Below are 15,523 nucleotides of genomic sequence, written 5' to 3' on the forward strand. Positions count from 1 at the left end.
GCACCTGCTGGGTCTGCCCCGTGACCTCCTGCCAGCGGGCGTTCGACACTTCACGTGGTAGCCTCAAGGTGCACTTGGCCTGGCACAAGCGTCGTGGTGACGTCACCGCCACTTAGTGGCGAATGGCGGTTGTTGTTGTGTTGTGTTGTGTATGTGTGAGTGTGTCTGTGTGTGTGAGTGTCTGTGTGTGTCTGTAAGTGTGTGTGTCTGTGAGTGTGTAAGTGTGTGTGTGAGTGTCTGTGAGTGTGTGTGAGTGTCTGTGTGTGTGTCTGTGAGTGTGTAAGTGTGTGTGTGAGTGTCTGTGTGTGTGTCTGTGAGTGTGTAAGTGTGTGTGTGAGTGTCTGTGTGTGTGTCTGTGAGTGTGTAAGTGTGTGTGTGAGTGTCTGTGTGTGTGTCTGTGAGTGTGTAAGTGTGTGTGTGAGTGTCTGTGTGTGAGTCTGTGAGTGTGTAAGTGTGTGTGTGAGTGTCTGTGTGTCTGTGAGTGTGTGTGTGTGAGTGTCTGTGTGTGTGTCTGTGAGTGTGTAAGTGTGTGTGTGAGTGTCTGTGTGTCTGTGAGTGTGTAAATGTGTGTGTGAGTGTCTGTGTGTGTGTCTGTGAGTGTGTAAGTGTGTGTGTGAGTGTCTGTGTGTGTGTCTGTGAGAGTGTGTGTGTGTGAGTGAGTGTCTGTGAGTGTGTCTGTGAGAGTGTGTGTGTGTGTGTGAGTGTCTGTGAGTGTAAGTGTGTGTGTGAGTGTCTGTGTGTGTGTCTGTGAGTGTGTAAGTGTCTGTGTGTGTGTCTGTGAGTGTGTCTGTGTGAGTGTCTGTGTGTGTGTCTGTAAGTGTGTAAGTGTGTGTGTGAGTGTCTGTGTGTGTGTCTGTGTGTGTCTGTGTGTGTCTGTGAGTGTGTCTGTGAGTGTGTCTGTGTGTGTGTCTGTGTGTGTCTGTGAGTGTGTCTGTGTGAGTGTCTGTGTGTGTGAGTGTGTCTGTGTGTGTGTCTGTGAGTGTGTAAGTGTGTGTGTGAGTGTCTGTGTGTCTGTGAGTGTGTGTGTGTGAGTGTCTGTGTGAGTGTCTGTGAGTGTGTAAGTGTGTGTGTGAGTGTCTGTGTGTGTGTCTGTGAGTGTGTAAGTGTGTGTGTGAGTGTCTGTGAGTGTGTCTGTGAGAGTGTGTGTGTGTGTGTGAGTGTCTGTGAGTGTGTGTGTGTGAGTGTCTGTGTGTGTAAGTGTGTGTGTGAGTGTCTGTGTGTGTGTCTGTGAGTGTGTCTGTGTGAGTGTCTGTGTGTGTGTCTGTGTGTGTCTGTGTGTCTGTGTGTCTGTGTGTGTGAGTGTGTCTGTGTGTGTGTCTGTGTGAGGAGCGGTGGGTGTAGCGATTAGCGCTACGAACCCGGCGACCCGGGTTCGATTCCCGCTCATGGCCAACACCGGTGACGATTATCTGAACCGGTCCTGGGCCTCCCCTAGGTCGACTCAGCCTGAATTAGTACCTGGTGCGGTGTGTAAACATCGCCACTGGGGAGACAAAGGCGGCCGGGCGTGGTGGTGCTGGCCACCCACCCCCTCGTGTGTGCAGTGCCGGCCCTCATAGGTGCTACTCGCTAACAGCACTTGCCCCTACAGTCTGCTAAGGCTACACAGGGGGTCTTTGTCTTTGTGTGGAGTAGCAGGCGCGGAGAGATCAGTCTCTATGGGATCAGTCTTGTAGGTAGCTCAGCCTATAGGGGATCAGTCTATATGGGATCAGTCTATAGGGGATCAGACTTGTAGGTAGATCAGTCTATAAGGGATCAGTCTCTATGGGATCTCGCTTGTAGGTAGCTCATCCTATATGGGATTGCTCAGTCTATAGGGGATTGATCTCTATAGGGGATTGCTCTATAGGGGATCAGTCTATAGGATCAGTCTATAGGGGATTTCTCTCTATAGGGGATCGTACCAGGTTCTCGTAGGTGAGGCGCGTGACCTCGTGCTGTAGGCCGGCCTCTATCCGTGTAGGTAGCTCACCCTATAGGGGCTTGATCTATAGGATCATCCTATAGGGGATCACCCTATAGGATCAGTCTATAGGGGATCAGTCTATAGGGGATTTCTCTCTATAGGGGAACCTACCAGGTTCTCGTAGGTGAGGCGCGTGACCTCGTGCTGTAGGCCGGCCTCTATCCTTGTAGCTAGCTCATCCTATAGGGGATTGATCTATAGGGGATTTCTATAGGGGATTTCTATAGGGAATTTCTATAGGGGATTGCTCTATAGGGGAACCCACCAGGTTCTCGTAGGTGAGGCGCGTGACCTCGTGTTGCAAGCCGGCCTCTATCCTTGTAGGTAGATTGATCTCTATAATATCAGTCTATATAGGTAGCTCATCCTATAGGGGATTGCTCTATAGGGGATTTCTATAGGGGATTTCTATAGGGGATCGCTCTATAGGGGATCGTACCAGGTTCTCGTAGGTGAGGCGCGTGACCTCGTGCTGTAGGCCGGCCTCTATCCTTGTAGCTAGCTCATCCTATAGGGGATTGATCTATAGGGGATTTCTCTATAGGATCAGGCTTTTAGGTAGCTCATCCTATAGGGGATTGCTCAGTCTATAGGATCAGTCTATAGGGGATCCTACCAAGTTCTCGTAGGTGAGGCGCGTGACCTCGTGCTGTAGGCCGGCCTCTATCCTTGTAGGTAGATTGATATCTATAGGATCAGGCTTGTAGGTAACTCACCCTATAGGGGATTGCTCTATAGGGGATTTCTATAGGGGATTTCTATAGGGGATCGTACCAGGTTCTCGTAGGTGAGGCGCGTGACCTCGTGTTGCAAGCCGGCCTCTATCCGTGTAGGTAGATTGATCTCTATAATATCAGTCTATATAGGTAGCTCATCCTATAGGGGATTGATCTATAGGATCATCCTATAGGGGATTTCTATAGGGGATCGTACCAGGTTCTCGTAGGTGAGGCGCGTGACCTCGTGCTGTAGGCCGGCCTCTATCCTTGTAGCTAGCTCATCCTATAGGGGATTTCTATAGGGGATTTCTATAGGGGATTTCTATAGGGGATTTCTATAGGGGATCGTACCAGGTTCTCGTAGGTGAGGCGCGTGACCTCGTGCTGTAGGCCGGCCTCTATCCGAGCTTCTGGCGGCAGCTGCAGGTTCTGCGCCAGCAGCTGCCGCTGATGCTGCCCCGATTCTCGCTCGCGACGCAGCTCCTCCCGGAGCGAGCTCAGGGTGGACTCCGCACCGCGCCGCGTCGCCTGGAGCTCAGACTCCAGTAGCCTGGGGTGGGGTGAGTAGGGGGTGAGTGGAGGGTGAGTGGGGGGTGAGTGGGGGGTGAGTAGGGGGTGAGTAGAGGGCGAGTAGGGGGTGAGTAGGGGTTCTAAAAAAAGAAAAAATAATAAAAAATAAAAAAAGATGAGTAGGGGGTGAGTGGGGGGTGAGTAGGGGGTGAGTAGGGGGTGAGTAGGGGGTGAGTAGAGGGCGAGTAGGGGGTGAGTAGGGGTTCTAAAAAAAAAAAAAAATAGGGTGAGTAGGGGGTGAGTAGGGGGGGGGGTGGAGCGAGCTCACGACGCAGCTCCTCCCGGAGCGAGCTCAGGGTGGACTCCGCACCGCGACGCGTCGCCTGCAGCTCAGACTCCAGTAGCCTGGGGTGGGGTGAGTAGGGGGGTGAGTGGGGGGCGAGTGGGGGGTGAGTGGGGGGTGAGTGGGGGGTGAGTGGGGGGGTGAGTAGGGGGTGAGTGGGGGGTGAGTAGGGGGTGAGTGGGGGGTGAGTGGGGGGTGAGTAGGGGGTGAGTAGGGGGTGAGTGGGGGGTGAGTGGAGGGTGAGTGGGGGGTGAGTGGGGGGTGAGTAGGGGGTGAGTGGGGGGTGAGTGGGGGGTGAGTGGGGGGTGAGTGGGGGGTGAGTAGGGGGTGAGTAGGGGGTGAGTGGGGGGTGAGTGGGGGGTGAGTAGGGGGTGAGTGGGGGGTGAGTAGGGGGTGAGTAGGGGGTGAGTGGGGGGTGAGTGGGGGGTGAGTAGGGGGTGAGTGGGGGGTGAGTGGGGGGTGAGTGGGGGGTGAGTAGGGGGTGAGTAGGGGGTGAGTGGGGGGTGAGTGGGGGGTGAGTGGGGGGTGAGTAGGGGGTGAGTAGGGGGGTGAGTAGGGGGTGAGTGGGGGGTGAGTGGGGGGTGAGTAGGGGGTGAGTGGGGGGTGAGTAGGGGGTGAGTAGGGGGTGAGTGGGGGGTGAGTAGGGGGTGAGTGGGGGGTGAGTGGGGGGTGAGGGGGGTGAGTATGGGGTGAGTGGGGGGTGAGTAGGGGGTGAGTGGGGGGTGAGTAGGGGGTGAGTAGGGGGTGAGTAGGGGGTGAGTGGGGGGTGAGTGGGGGGTGAGTAGGGGGTGAGTGGGGGGTGAGTGGGGGGTGAGTGGGGGGTGAGTAGGGGGTGAGTGGGGGGTGAGTAGGGGGTGAGTAGGGGGTGAGTAGGGGGTGAGTAAGGGGTCTAAAAAAAAAAGGTGAGTAGGGGGTGAGAAGGGGTGAGTAGGGGGTGAGTAGGGGGGGGTGGAGCGAGCTCGCGACGCAGCTCCTCACGGAGCGGGCACAGGGTGGACTCCGCACCGCGACGCGTCGCCTGCAGCTCAGACTCCAGTAGCCTGGGGTGGGGTGAGTAGAGGGTGAGTAGGGGGTGAGTAGAGGGCGAGTAGGGGGTGATTAGGGGTTCTAAAAAAAAATATAATAATAAAAAATAAAAAAAGATGAGTAGGGGGTGAGTGGGGGGTGAGTAAGGGTGAGTAGGGGGTGAGTAGGGGTTCTAAAAAAAAATAAAAAAAATAGGGTGAGTAGGGGGTGAGTAGGGGGGGGTGGAGCGAGCTCGCGACGCAGCTCCTCACGGAGCGAGCTCAGGGTGGACTCCGCACCGCGACGCGTCGCCTGGAGCTCAGACTCCAGAAGCCTGGGGTGGGGTGAGTAGGGGGTGAGTAGGGGGTGAGTAGGGGGTGAGTAGGGGGTGAGTAGAGGGCGAGTAGGGGGTGAGTAGGGGGTGAGTAGGGGTTCTAAAAAAAATAAAAGTGAGTAGAGGGTGAGTAAGGGGTGAGTGGAGGGTGAGTGGGGGGTGAGTGGGGGGTGAGTGGGGGGTGAGTAGGGGGTGAGTAGGGGGTGAGTGGGGGGTGAGTAGGGGGTGAGTGGGGGGTGAGTGGGGGGTGAGTAGGGGGTGAGTAGGGGGTGAGTAGGGGGTGAGTAGGGGTTCTAAAAAAAAATAAAAGTGAGTAGAGGGTGAGTAAGGGGTGAGTGGGGGGTGAGTGGGGGGTGAGTGGGGGGTGAGTAGGGGGTGAGTAGGGGGTGAGTGGGGGGTGAGTAGGGGGTGAGTGGGGGGTGAGTGGGGGGTGAGTAGGGGGTGAGTGGGGGGTGAGTGGGGGGTGAGTGGGGGGTGAGTGGGGGGTGAGTGGGGGGTGAGTAGGGGGTGAGTGGGGGGTGAGTTGGGGGTGAATGGGGGGTGAGTGGGGGGTGAGTGGGGGGTGAGTGGGGGGTGAGTAGGGGGTGAGTGGGGGGTGAGTGGGGGGTGAGTGGGGGGTGAGTAGGGGGTGAGTAGGGGGTGAGTGGGGGGTGAGTAGGGGGTGAGTAGGGGGTGAGTGGGGGGTGAGTGGGGGGTGAGTGGGGGGTGAGTAGGGGGTGAGTAGGGGGTGCGTGGAGGGTGAGTAGGGGGTGAGTAGGGGGTGAGTAGGGGGTGAGTAGGGGTTCTAAAAAAAAATATATAGGGTGAGTAGGGGGTGAGTGGGGGGTGAGTAGGGGGTGAGTGGGGGGTGAGTGGGGGGTGAGTAGGGGGTGAGTAGGGGGTGAGTAGGGGGTGAGTGGGGGGGTGAGTAGGGGGTGAGTGGGGGGTGAGTGGGGGGTGAGTAGGGGGTGAGTGGGGGGTGAGTAGGGGGTGAGTGGGGGGTGAGTGGGGGGTGTGTAGGGGGTGAGTAGGGGGTGAGTGGGGGGGTGAGTGGGGGGTGAGTGGGGGGTGAGTGGGGGGTGAGTAGGGGGTGAATAGGGGGTGAGTAGGGGGTGAGTAGGGGTTCTAAAAAAAAATAAAAGTGAGTAGAGGGTGAGTAGAGGGTGAGTGGAGGGTGAGTAGGGGGTGAGTGGGGGGTGAGTGGGGGGTGAGTAGGGGGTGAGTAGGGGGTGAGTGGAAGGTGAGTAGGGGGTGAGTAGGGGGTGAGTGGGGGGTGAGTAGGGGGTGAGTAGGGGGTGAGTGGGGGGTGAGTAGGGGGTGAGTAGGGGGTGAGTAGGGGGTGAGTAGGGGGTGAGTAGGGGGTGAGTGGGGGGTGAGTGGGGGGTGAGTGGGGGGTGAGTAGGGGGTGAGTAGGGGGTGAGTAGGGGGTGAGTGGGGGGTGAGTAGGGGGTGAGTGGGGGGTGAGTGGGGGGTGAGTAGGGGGTGAGTAGGGGGTGAGTGGGGGGTGAGTAGGGGGTGAGCAGGGGGTGAGTAGGGGGTGAGTGGGGGGTGCGTGGAGGGTGAGTAGGGGGTGAGTAGGGGGTGAGTGGGGGGTGAGTAGGGGGTGAGCAGGGGGTGAGTAGGGGGTGAGTGGGGGGGTGCGTGGAGGGTGAGTAGGGGGTGAGTAGGGGGTGAGTAAGGGTTCTAAAAAAATATATATAGGGTGAGTAGGGGGTGAGTGGGGGGTGAGTGGGGGGGTGAGTGGGGGGTGAGTGGGGGGGTGAGTAGGGGGTGAGTAGGGGGTGAGTAGGGGGTGAGTGGGGGGTGAGTAGGGGGTGAGTGGGGGGTGAGTGGGGGGTGAGTAGGGGGTGAGTAGGGGGTGAGTGGGGGGTGAGTAGGGGGTGAGCAGGGGGTGAGTAGGGGGTGAGTGGGGGGGTGCGTGGAGGGTGAGTAGGAGGTGAGTAGGGGGTGAGTAGGGGGTGAGTAGGGGGTGAGTAGGGGGTGAGTGGGGGGTGAGTAGGGGGTGAGTGGGGGGTGAGTGGGGGGTGAGTAGGGGGTGAGTGGGGGGTGAGTGGGGGGTGAGTGGGGGGTGAGTAGGGGGTGAGTAGGGGTTCTAAAAAAAAATATATAGGGTGAGTAGGGGGTGAGTAGGGGGTGAGTGGGGGGTGAGTGGGGGGTGAGTGGGGGGTGAGTAGGGGGTGAGTAGGGGGTGAGTAGGGGGTGAGTGGGGGGTGAGTGGGGGGTGAGTAGGGGGTGAGTGGGGGGTGAGTGGGGGGGTGAGTAGGGGGTGAGTAGGGGGTGAGTGGGGGGTGAGTAGGGGGTGAGCAGGGAGTGAGTAGGGGGTGAGTGGGGGGTGAGTGGGGGGTGAGTAGGGGGTGAGTAGGGGGTGAGTGGGGGGTGAGTAGGGGGTGAGTAGGGGGTGAGTAGGGGTTCTAAAAAAATATATAGGGTGAGTAGGGGGTGAGTAGGGGGTGAGTGGGGGGTGAGTGGGGGGTGAGTGGGGGGTGAGTAGGGGGTGAGTGGGGGTTCTAAAAAAAAAAAAAAAAGGTGAGTAGGGTTGAGTGGGGGGTGAGTAGGGGGTGAGTGGGGGGTGAGTAGGGGGTGAGTGGGGGGTGAGTAGGGGGTGAGTGGGGGGTGAGTGGGGGGTGAGTAGGGGGTGAGTAGGGGGTGAGTAGGGGTTCTAAAAAAAAATAAAAGTGAGTAGAGGGTGAGTAGGGGGTGAGTGGAGGGTGAGTAGGGGGTGAGTAGGGGGTGAGTAGGGGGTGAGTAGGGGGTGAGTGGGGGGTGAGTGGGGGGTGAGTAGGGGGTGAGTAGGGGGTGAGTAAGGGGTGAGTGGGGGGTGAGTAGGGGGTGAGTGGGGGGTGAGTGGGGGGGTGAGTGGGGGGTGAGTAGGGGGTGAGTGGGGGGTGAGTGGGGGGGTGAGTAGGGGGTGAGTGGGGGGTGAGTGGGGGGGTGAGTAGGGGGTGAGTGGGGGGTGAGTAGGGGGTGAGTGGGGGGGTGAGTGGGGGGTGAGTAGGGGGTGAGTGGGGGGTGAGTGGGGGGTGAGTAGGGGGTGAGTAGGGGGTGAGTGGGGGGTGAGTGGGGGGTGAGTAGGGGGTGAGTAGGGGGTGAGTAAGGGGTGAGTGGGGGGTGAGTTGGGGGTGAGTGGGGGGTGAGTGGGGGGTGAGTAGGGGGTGAGTAGGGGGTGAGTAAGGGGTGAGTGGGGGGTTAGTAGGGGGTGAGTGGGGGGTGAGTGGGGGGTGAGTGGGGGGTGAGTAGGGGGTGAGTGGGGGGTGAGTGGGGGGTGAGTAGGGGGTGAGTGGGGGGTGAGTGGGGGGTGAGTAGGGGGTGAGTGGGGGGTGAGTAGGGGGTGAGTGGGGGGTGAGTGGGGGGTGAGTAGGGGGTGAGTGGGGGGTGAGTGGGGGGTGAGTAGGGGGGTGAGTAGGGGGTGAGTGGGGGTGAGGGGGTGAGTAGGGGGTGAGTAGGGGTGAGTAGGGGGTGAGTAAGGGGTGAGTGGGGGGTGAGTAGGGGGTGAGTGGGGGGTGAGTGGGGGGTGAGTGGGGGGTGAGTAGGGGGTGAGTGGGGGGTGAGTGGGGGGTGAGTAGGGGGTGAGTGGGGGGTGAGTGGGGGGTGAGTAGGGGGTGAGTGGGGGGTGAGTAGGGGGTGAGTAGGGGGTGAGTGGGGGGTGAGTGGGGGGTGAGTAGGGGGTGAGTGGGGGGTGAGTGGGGGGTGAGTAGGGGGTGAGTAGGGGTTCTAAAAAAAAATAGGGTGAGTAGGGGGTGAGTAGGGGGTGAGTAGGGGGTGAGTGGGGGGTGAGTAGGGGGTGAGTAGGGGGTGAGTGGGGGGTGAGTGGGGGGTGAGTAGGGGGTGAGTGGGGGGTGAGTAGGGGGTGAGTGGGGGGTGAGTGGGGGGTGAGTAGGGGGTGAGTAGGGGTTCTAAAAAAAATAGTGTGAGTAGGGGGTGAGTAGGGGGTGAGTAGGGGGTGAGTGGGGGGTGAGTAGGGGGTGAGTAGGGGGTGAGTGGAGGGTGAGTGGGGGGTGAGTGGGGGGTGAGTAGGGGGTGAGTGGGGGGTGAGTGGGGGGTGAGAAGGGGGTGAGTGGGGGGTGAGTGGGGGGTGAGTGGGGGGTGAGTGGGGGTGAGTAGGGGGTGAGTGGGGGTGAGTAGGGGGTGAGTAGGGGGTGAGTGGGGGTGAGTAGGGGGTGAGTGGGGGTGAGTAGGGGGTGAGTGGGGGTGAGTAGGGGGTGAGTAGGGGGTGAGTAGGGGGTGAGTAGGGGGTGAGTGGGGGGTGAGTGGGGGGTGAGTGGGGGGTGAGTAGGGGGTGAGTGGGGGGTGAGTGGGGGGTGAGTAGGGGGTGAGTGGGGGGTGAGTGGGGGGTGAGTAGGGGGTGAGTGGGGGGTGAGTAGGGGGTGAGTAGGGGGTGAGTGGGGGGTGAGTGGGGGGTGAGTAGGGGGTGAGTGGGGGGTGAGTGGGGGGTGAGTAGGGGGTGAGTAGGGGTTCTAAAAAAAAATAGGGTGAGTAGGGGGTGAGTAGGGGGTGAGTAGGGGGTGAGTGGGGGGTGAGTAGGGGGTGAGTAGGGGGTGAGTGGGGGGTGAGTGGGGGGTGAGTAGGGGGTGAGTAGGGGTTCTAAAAAAAATAGTGTGAGTAGGGGGTGAGTAGGGGGTGAGTAGGGGGTGAGTGGGGGGTGAGTAGGGGGTGAGTAGGGGGTGAGTGGAGGGTGAGTGGGGGGTGAGTGGGGGGTGAGTAGGGGGTGAGTGGGGGGTGAGTGGGGTGTGAGAAGGGGGTGAGTGGGGGGTGAGTGGGGGGTGAGTGGGGGGTGAGTGGGGGTGAGTAGGGGGTGAGTGGGGGTGAGTAGGGGGTGAGTAGGGGGTGAGTGGGGGTGAGTAGGGGGTGAGTGGGGGTGAGTAGGGGGTGAGTGGGGGTGAGTAGGGGGTGAGTGGGGGTGAGTAGGGGGTGAGTAGGGGGTGAGTGGGGGTGAGTAGGGGGTGAGTGGGGGTGAGTAGGGGGTGAGTAGGGGGTGAGTGGGGGTGAGTAGGGGGTGAGTGGGGGTGAGTAGGGGGTGAGTGGGGGTGAGTAGGGGGTGAGTGGGGGTGAGTAGGGGGTGAGTAGGGGGTGAGTGGGGGTGAGTAGGGGGTGAGTGGGGGTGAGTAGGGGGTGGTGGTGGGGGGTGGTGGGTGACGTCACCACCTGTGGGCCTGCTTGAGGCTCTGATAGGCGAGGGCTCGCTCCCCGTCCTCGTTAAGCGCAGTCCACTCACGCACCTCCCTGCGTCACACACACAGCGTCACACACACACAGCGTCACACACACACAGCGTCACACACACACAGCATCACACACACAGCGTCACACACACACAGCGTCACACACACACAGCGTCACACACACACAGCGTCACACACACACAGCGTCACACACACACAGCGTCACACACACAGCGTCACACACACACAGCATCACACACATCACACACACACAGCGTCACACACACACAGCATCACACACACAGCGTCACACACACACAGCGTCACACACACAGCGTCACACACACAGCGTCACACACACAGCGTCACACACACAGCGTCACACACACAGCGTCACACACACAGCGTCACACACACAGCGTCACACACACATAGCGTCACACACACATAGCGTCACACACACAGCGTCACACACACACAGCGTCACACACACACAGCGTCACACACACACAGCGTCACACACACAGCGTCACACACACAGCGTCACACACACAGCGTCACACACACACAGCGTCACACACACAGCGTCACACACACAGCGTCACACACACAGCGTCACACACACACACAGCGTCACACACACACAGCGTCACACACACAGCGTCACACACACACAGCGTCACACACACACAGCGTCACACACACACACAGCGTCACACACACACAGCTTCACACACACACAGCGTCACACACACACAGCGTCACACACACACAGCGTCACACACACACAGCGTCACACACACACAGCGTCACACACACAGCGTCACACACACACAGCGTCTCACACACACACACAGCGTCACACACACACAGCGTCACACACACACAGCGTCACACACACACAGCTTCACACACACACAGCGTCACACACACACACAGCTTCACACACACACAGAGTCACACACACACAGCGTCACACACACACAGCGTCACACACACACAGCGTCACACACACAGCGTCACACACACAGCGTCACACACACACAGCGTCTCACACACACACACAGCGTCACACACACAGCGTCACACACACACAGCGTCACACACACACAGCGTCACACACACACAGCGTCACACACACACAGCGTCACACACACACAGCGTCACACACACAGCGTCACACACACACAGCGTCACACACACAGCGTCACACACACAGCGTCACACACACACAGCGTCACACACACACACAGCGTCACACACACACACAGCGTCACACACACACAGCGTCACACACACAGCGTCACACACACACAGCGTCACACACACAGCGTATGAGTGAGTGAGTGTATGAGTGAGTGAGTGAGTGTTTGAGTGAGTGTATGGGTGAGTGTGTGAGTGAGTGTATGAGTGAGTGAGTGTATGAGTGAGTGAGTGAGCGAGTGAGTGAGTGAGCGAGTGAGTGTATGGGTGAGTGAGTGAGCGAGTGAGTGTATGGGTGAGTGTGTGAGTGAGTGTATGAGTGAGTGAGTGTATGAGTGAGTGAGTGAGCGAGTGAGTGAGTGAGCGAGTGAGTGAGTGAGCGAGTGAGTGTATGGGTGAGTGAGTGAGCGAGTGAGTGTATGGGTGAGTGAGTGAGCGAGTGTGTGGGTGAGTGTATGAGTGAGTGAGTGAGTGTATGAGTGAGTGAGTGAGTGTATGGTTGAGTAAGTGAGTGTATGAGTGAGTGAATGGGTGAGTGAGTGTATGAGTGAGTGTATGGGTGAGTGAGTGAATGGGTGAGTGGGTGAGTGTATGGGTGAGTATATGAGTGAGTGTATGGGTGAGTGTATGAGTGAGTGAGTGTATGAGTGAGTGAGTGAGTGTATGAGTGAGTGGGTGAGTGTGTGAGTGAGTGAGTCCACCCTACCGCGCTGTCTCCACCTCACTGTCGTCCGTCATGGTCTCCTGGGGGTGACACAGAGACACACACACACAGACAAAGATCCCCCGTGTAGCCTTAACAGACTGTAGGGGCAAGTGCTGTTAGCGAGTGGCACCTATGAAGGCCGGCACGGCACACGAGGGGGTGGGTGGCCAGCACCACGCCCGGCCGCCTTTGTCTCCCCAGTGGCGATGTTTACACATCAGTCGCCACACACACAGACACACATAGAGACCCACAGAGTCCTACAGAGACTCATACTCACAGAGACCCACAGAGACCTACACACACAGAGACTCACAGAGACTCACAGAGACCCACAGAGACCCACACAGACTCACAGAGACTCACAGAGACCCACAGAGACCCACACAGACTCACAGAGACCCACAGAGACCCACAGAGACCCACACAGACTCACAGAGACTCACAGAGACCCACAGAGACCCACACAGACTCACAGAGACCCACAGAGACCCACAGAGACTCACAGAGACCCACAGAGACCCACACAGACTCACAGAGACTCACAGATACCCACACAGACTCACAGAGACTCACAGAGACCCACAGAGACCCACACAGACTCACAGAGACTCACAGATACCCACAGAGACCCACACAGACTCACAGAGACCCACAGAGACCCACACAGACTCACAGAGACTCACATATACCCACAGAGACCCACACAGACTCACAGAGACTCACAGAGACCCACAGAGACCCACACAGACTCACAGAGACCCACAGAGACCCACAGAGACCCACACAGACTCACAGAGACTCACAGAGACCCACAGAGACCCACACAGACTCACAGAGACTCACAGATACCCACAGAGACCCACACAGACTCACAGAGACCCACAGAGACCCACACAGACTCACAGAGACTCACAGAGACCCACAGAGACCCACACAGACTCACAGAGACTCACAGAGACCCACAGAGACCCACACAGACTCACAGAGACTCACAGAGACCCACAGAGACCCACACAGACTCACAGAGACTCACAGAGACCCACAGAGACCCACACAGACTCACAGAGACCCACAGAGACCCACACACACAGAGACCCACAGAGACCCACACACACAGAGACTCACAGAGACTCACAGAGACCCACAGAGACCCACACAGACTCAAAGAGACCCACAGAGACCCACAGAGACCCATAGAGACCCACAGAGACCTACACACACAGAGACACACAGAGACCCACAGAGACTCACAGAGACCCACAGAGACCCACACACACACAGACCCACACAGACTCAAAGAGACCCACAGAGACCCACAGAGACCCACACTCATAGAGACCCACAGAGACCCACACTCACAGAGACCCACAGATACCCACAGAGACCCACAGAGACCATACTCACAGAGACCCACAGAGACCCACACAGACTCAAAGAGACCCACAGAGACCCACAGAGACCCACACTCATAGAGACCCACAGAGACCCACACTCACAGAGACCCACAGAGACCCACAGAGACCCACAGAGACCCACACTCACAGAGACCCACAGAGACCCACAGAGACCCACACTCACAGAGACCCACAGAGACCCACACAGACTCACAGAGACCCACAGAGACCCAGAGAGACCCACAGAGACTTACAGAGAACCACAGAGACCCACAGAGATACACAGAGACCCACACAGACACACAGAGACTTACAGAGACCCACAGAGACCCACACAGACACACAGAGACTCACAGACCCACAGAGACCCACAGAGACCCACAGAGACCCACAGAGACCCACAGAGATACACAGAGACCCACAGAGACCCACACAGACACACAGAGACCCACAGAGACTCACAGACCCACAGAGACCCACAGAGACCCACAGAGACCCACAGAGACCTACAGAGACCCACAGAGACCCACAGAGACCCATAGAGACACACAGAGACCCACAGAGACCCACAGAGACTCACAGAGACACACAGAGACCCACAGAGACACACAGAGACACACAGAGACTCGCAGATACCCACAGAGACCCACAGAGACCCACAGAGACTCACAGAGACCCACAGAGACCCATAAAGACCCACAGAGACCCACAGAGACCCACAGAGACCCACAGAGACCCACAGAAACCCACAGAGCCCCACAGAGACACACAGAGAGAGACCCACAGAGACCCACAGAGACTCACAGAGACACACAGAGACCCACAGAGACACACAGAGACACACAGAGACTCGCAGAGACCCACAGAGACCCACAGAGACCCACAGAGACTCACAGAGACCCACAGAGACCCATAAAGACCCACAGAGACCCACAGAAACCCACAGAGACCCACAGAAACCCACAGAGCCCCACAGAGACACACAGAGAGAGACCCACAGAGACCCACAGAGACTCACAGAGACACACAGAGACCCACAGAGACACACAGAGACTCACAGAGACACACAGAGACCCACAGAGACACACCGAGACACACAGATATCCACAGAGACCCACAGAGACCCACAGAGACTCACAGAGACCCACAGAGACCCACAGAGACTCACAGAGTCCCACAGAGACACACAGAGACTCACAGAGACACATAGAGACCCACAGAGACACACCGAGACACACAGAGACCCACAGAGACTCACAGAGACACACAGAGACCCACAGAGACACACAGAGACACACAGAGACCCACAGAGACACACCGAGACACACAGATATCCACAGAGACCCACAGAGACCCACAGAGACTCACAGAGACCCACAGAGACCCATAAAGACACACAGAGACCCACAGAGACCCACAGAGACCCATAGAGACCCATAGAGACACACAGAGACTAACAGAGACCCACAGAGACCCACAGAGAATCACAGACACCCACAGAGACCCACAGAGACTCACAGAGACTCACAGAGACCCGCAGAGACCCACAGAGACCCACAGAGACCCACAGAGACCCACAGAGACCCATAGAGACCCATAGAGACACACAGAGACACACAGAGACCCACAAAGACCCACAGAGACTCACAGAGACACACAGAGACCCACAGAGACACACAGAGACACACAGATATCCACAGAGACCCACAGAGACTCACAGAGCCCCACGGAGACCCACAGAGACTAACAGAGACCCACAGAGACCCACAGAGACCCACAGAGACCCACAAAGACTCACAGAGACCCACAGAGACCCACAAAGACCCACAGAGACTCACAGAGACACACAGCGACTCACAGAGACACACAGAGACCCATAAAGACACACAGAGACCCACAAAGACCCACAGAGACTCACAGAGACACACAGAGACCCACAGAGACCCACAGAGACTCACAGAGACTCACAAAGACTCACAGAGACTCACAGAGACCCACAGAGACCCACAGAGACTCACAGAGACCCACAGAGACTCACAGAGACACACAGAGACCCACAGAGACCCACAGAGCCCCACAGAGACCCACAGAGACCCACAGAGACTCACAGAGACTCACAGAGACCCACAGAGACCCACACTAAAACAATTTCTCTGTGTCCAGGTGTGACCCTTTGCCCATCACACAGCAGCAGGCATC

General features: G+C 58.3%; 1 protein-coding gene across 1 annotated transcript; it reads right to left on the reverse strand.

The window, feature by feature from the left end:
* Positions 1–2,842: 2,842 nt before the first annotated feature.
* On the reverse strand, positions 2,843–12,135 carry LOC144738497 (unconventional myosin-Va-like). Its single transcript, XM_078621513.1, has 3 exons — positions 11,928–12,135; positions 10,002–10,079; positions 2,843–3,238 (listed from the first exon to the last, which is right to left on the reverse strand). The coding sequence occupies exons 1-3, from the start codon at positions 11,957–11,959 to the stop codon at positions 2,998–3,000; spliced, it is 351 nt and encodes a 116-aa protein (XP_078477639.1). The 5' UTR covers positions 11,960–12,135; the 3' UTR covers positions 2,843–2,997.
* Between the last annotated feature and the right edge of the window lie 3,388 nt (positions 12,136–15,523).

Source organism: Lampetra planeri, unplaced genomic scaffold, assembly GCF_965212315.1.
Source record: "Lampetra planeri unplaced genomic scaffold, kcLamPlan1.2.h2 scaffold_1025, whole genome shotgun sequence".
Classification (NCBI taxonomy): Eukaryota; Metazoa; Chordata; class Hyperoartia; order Petromyzontiformes; family Petromyzontidae; genus Lampetra; species Lampetra planeri.

Coding starts and splice junctions, on each gene's coding strand:
- LOC144738497 (XM_078621513.1), bottom strand. CDS start 11,959: ATGACGGACGACAGTGAGGTGGAGACAGCGCG. Junction 10,080..11,927: donor AGTGAGGTGGAGACAGCGCG/GTAGGGTGGACT, acceptor TGTGTGACGCAG/GGAGGTGCGTGAGTGGACTG. Junction 3,239..10,001: donor AGCCTCAAGCAGGCCCACAG/GTGGTGACGTCA, acceptor ACCCCACCCCAG/GCTACTGGAGTCTGAGCTCC.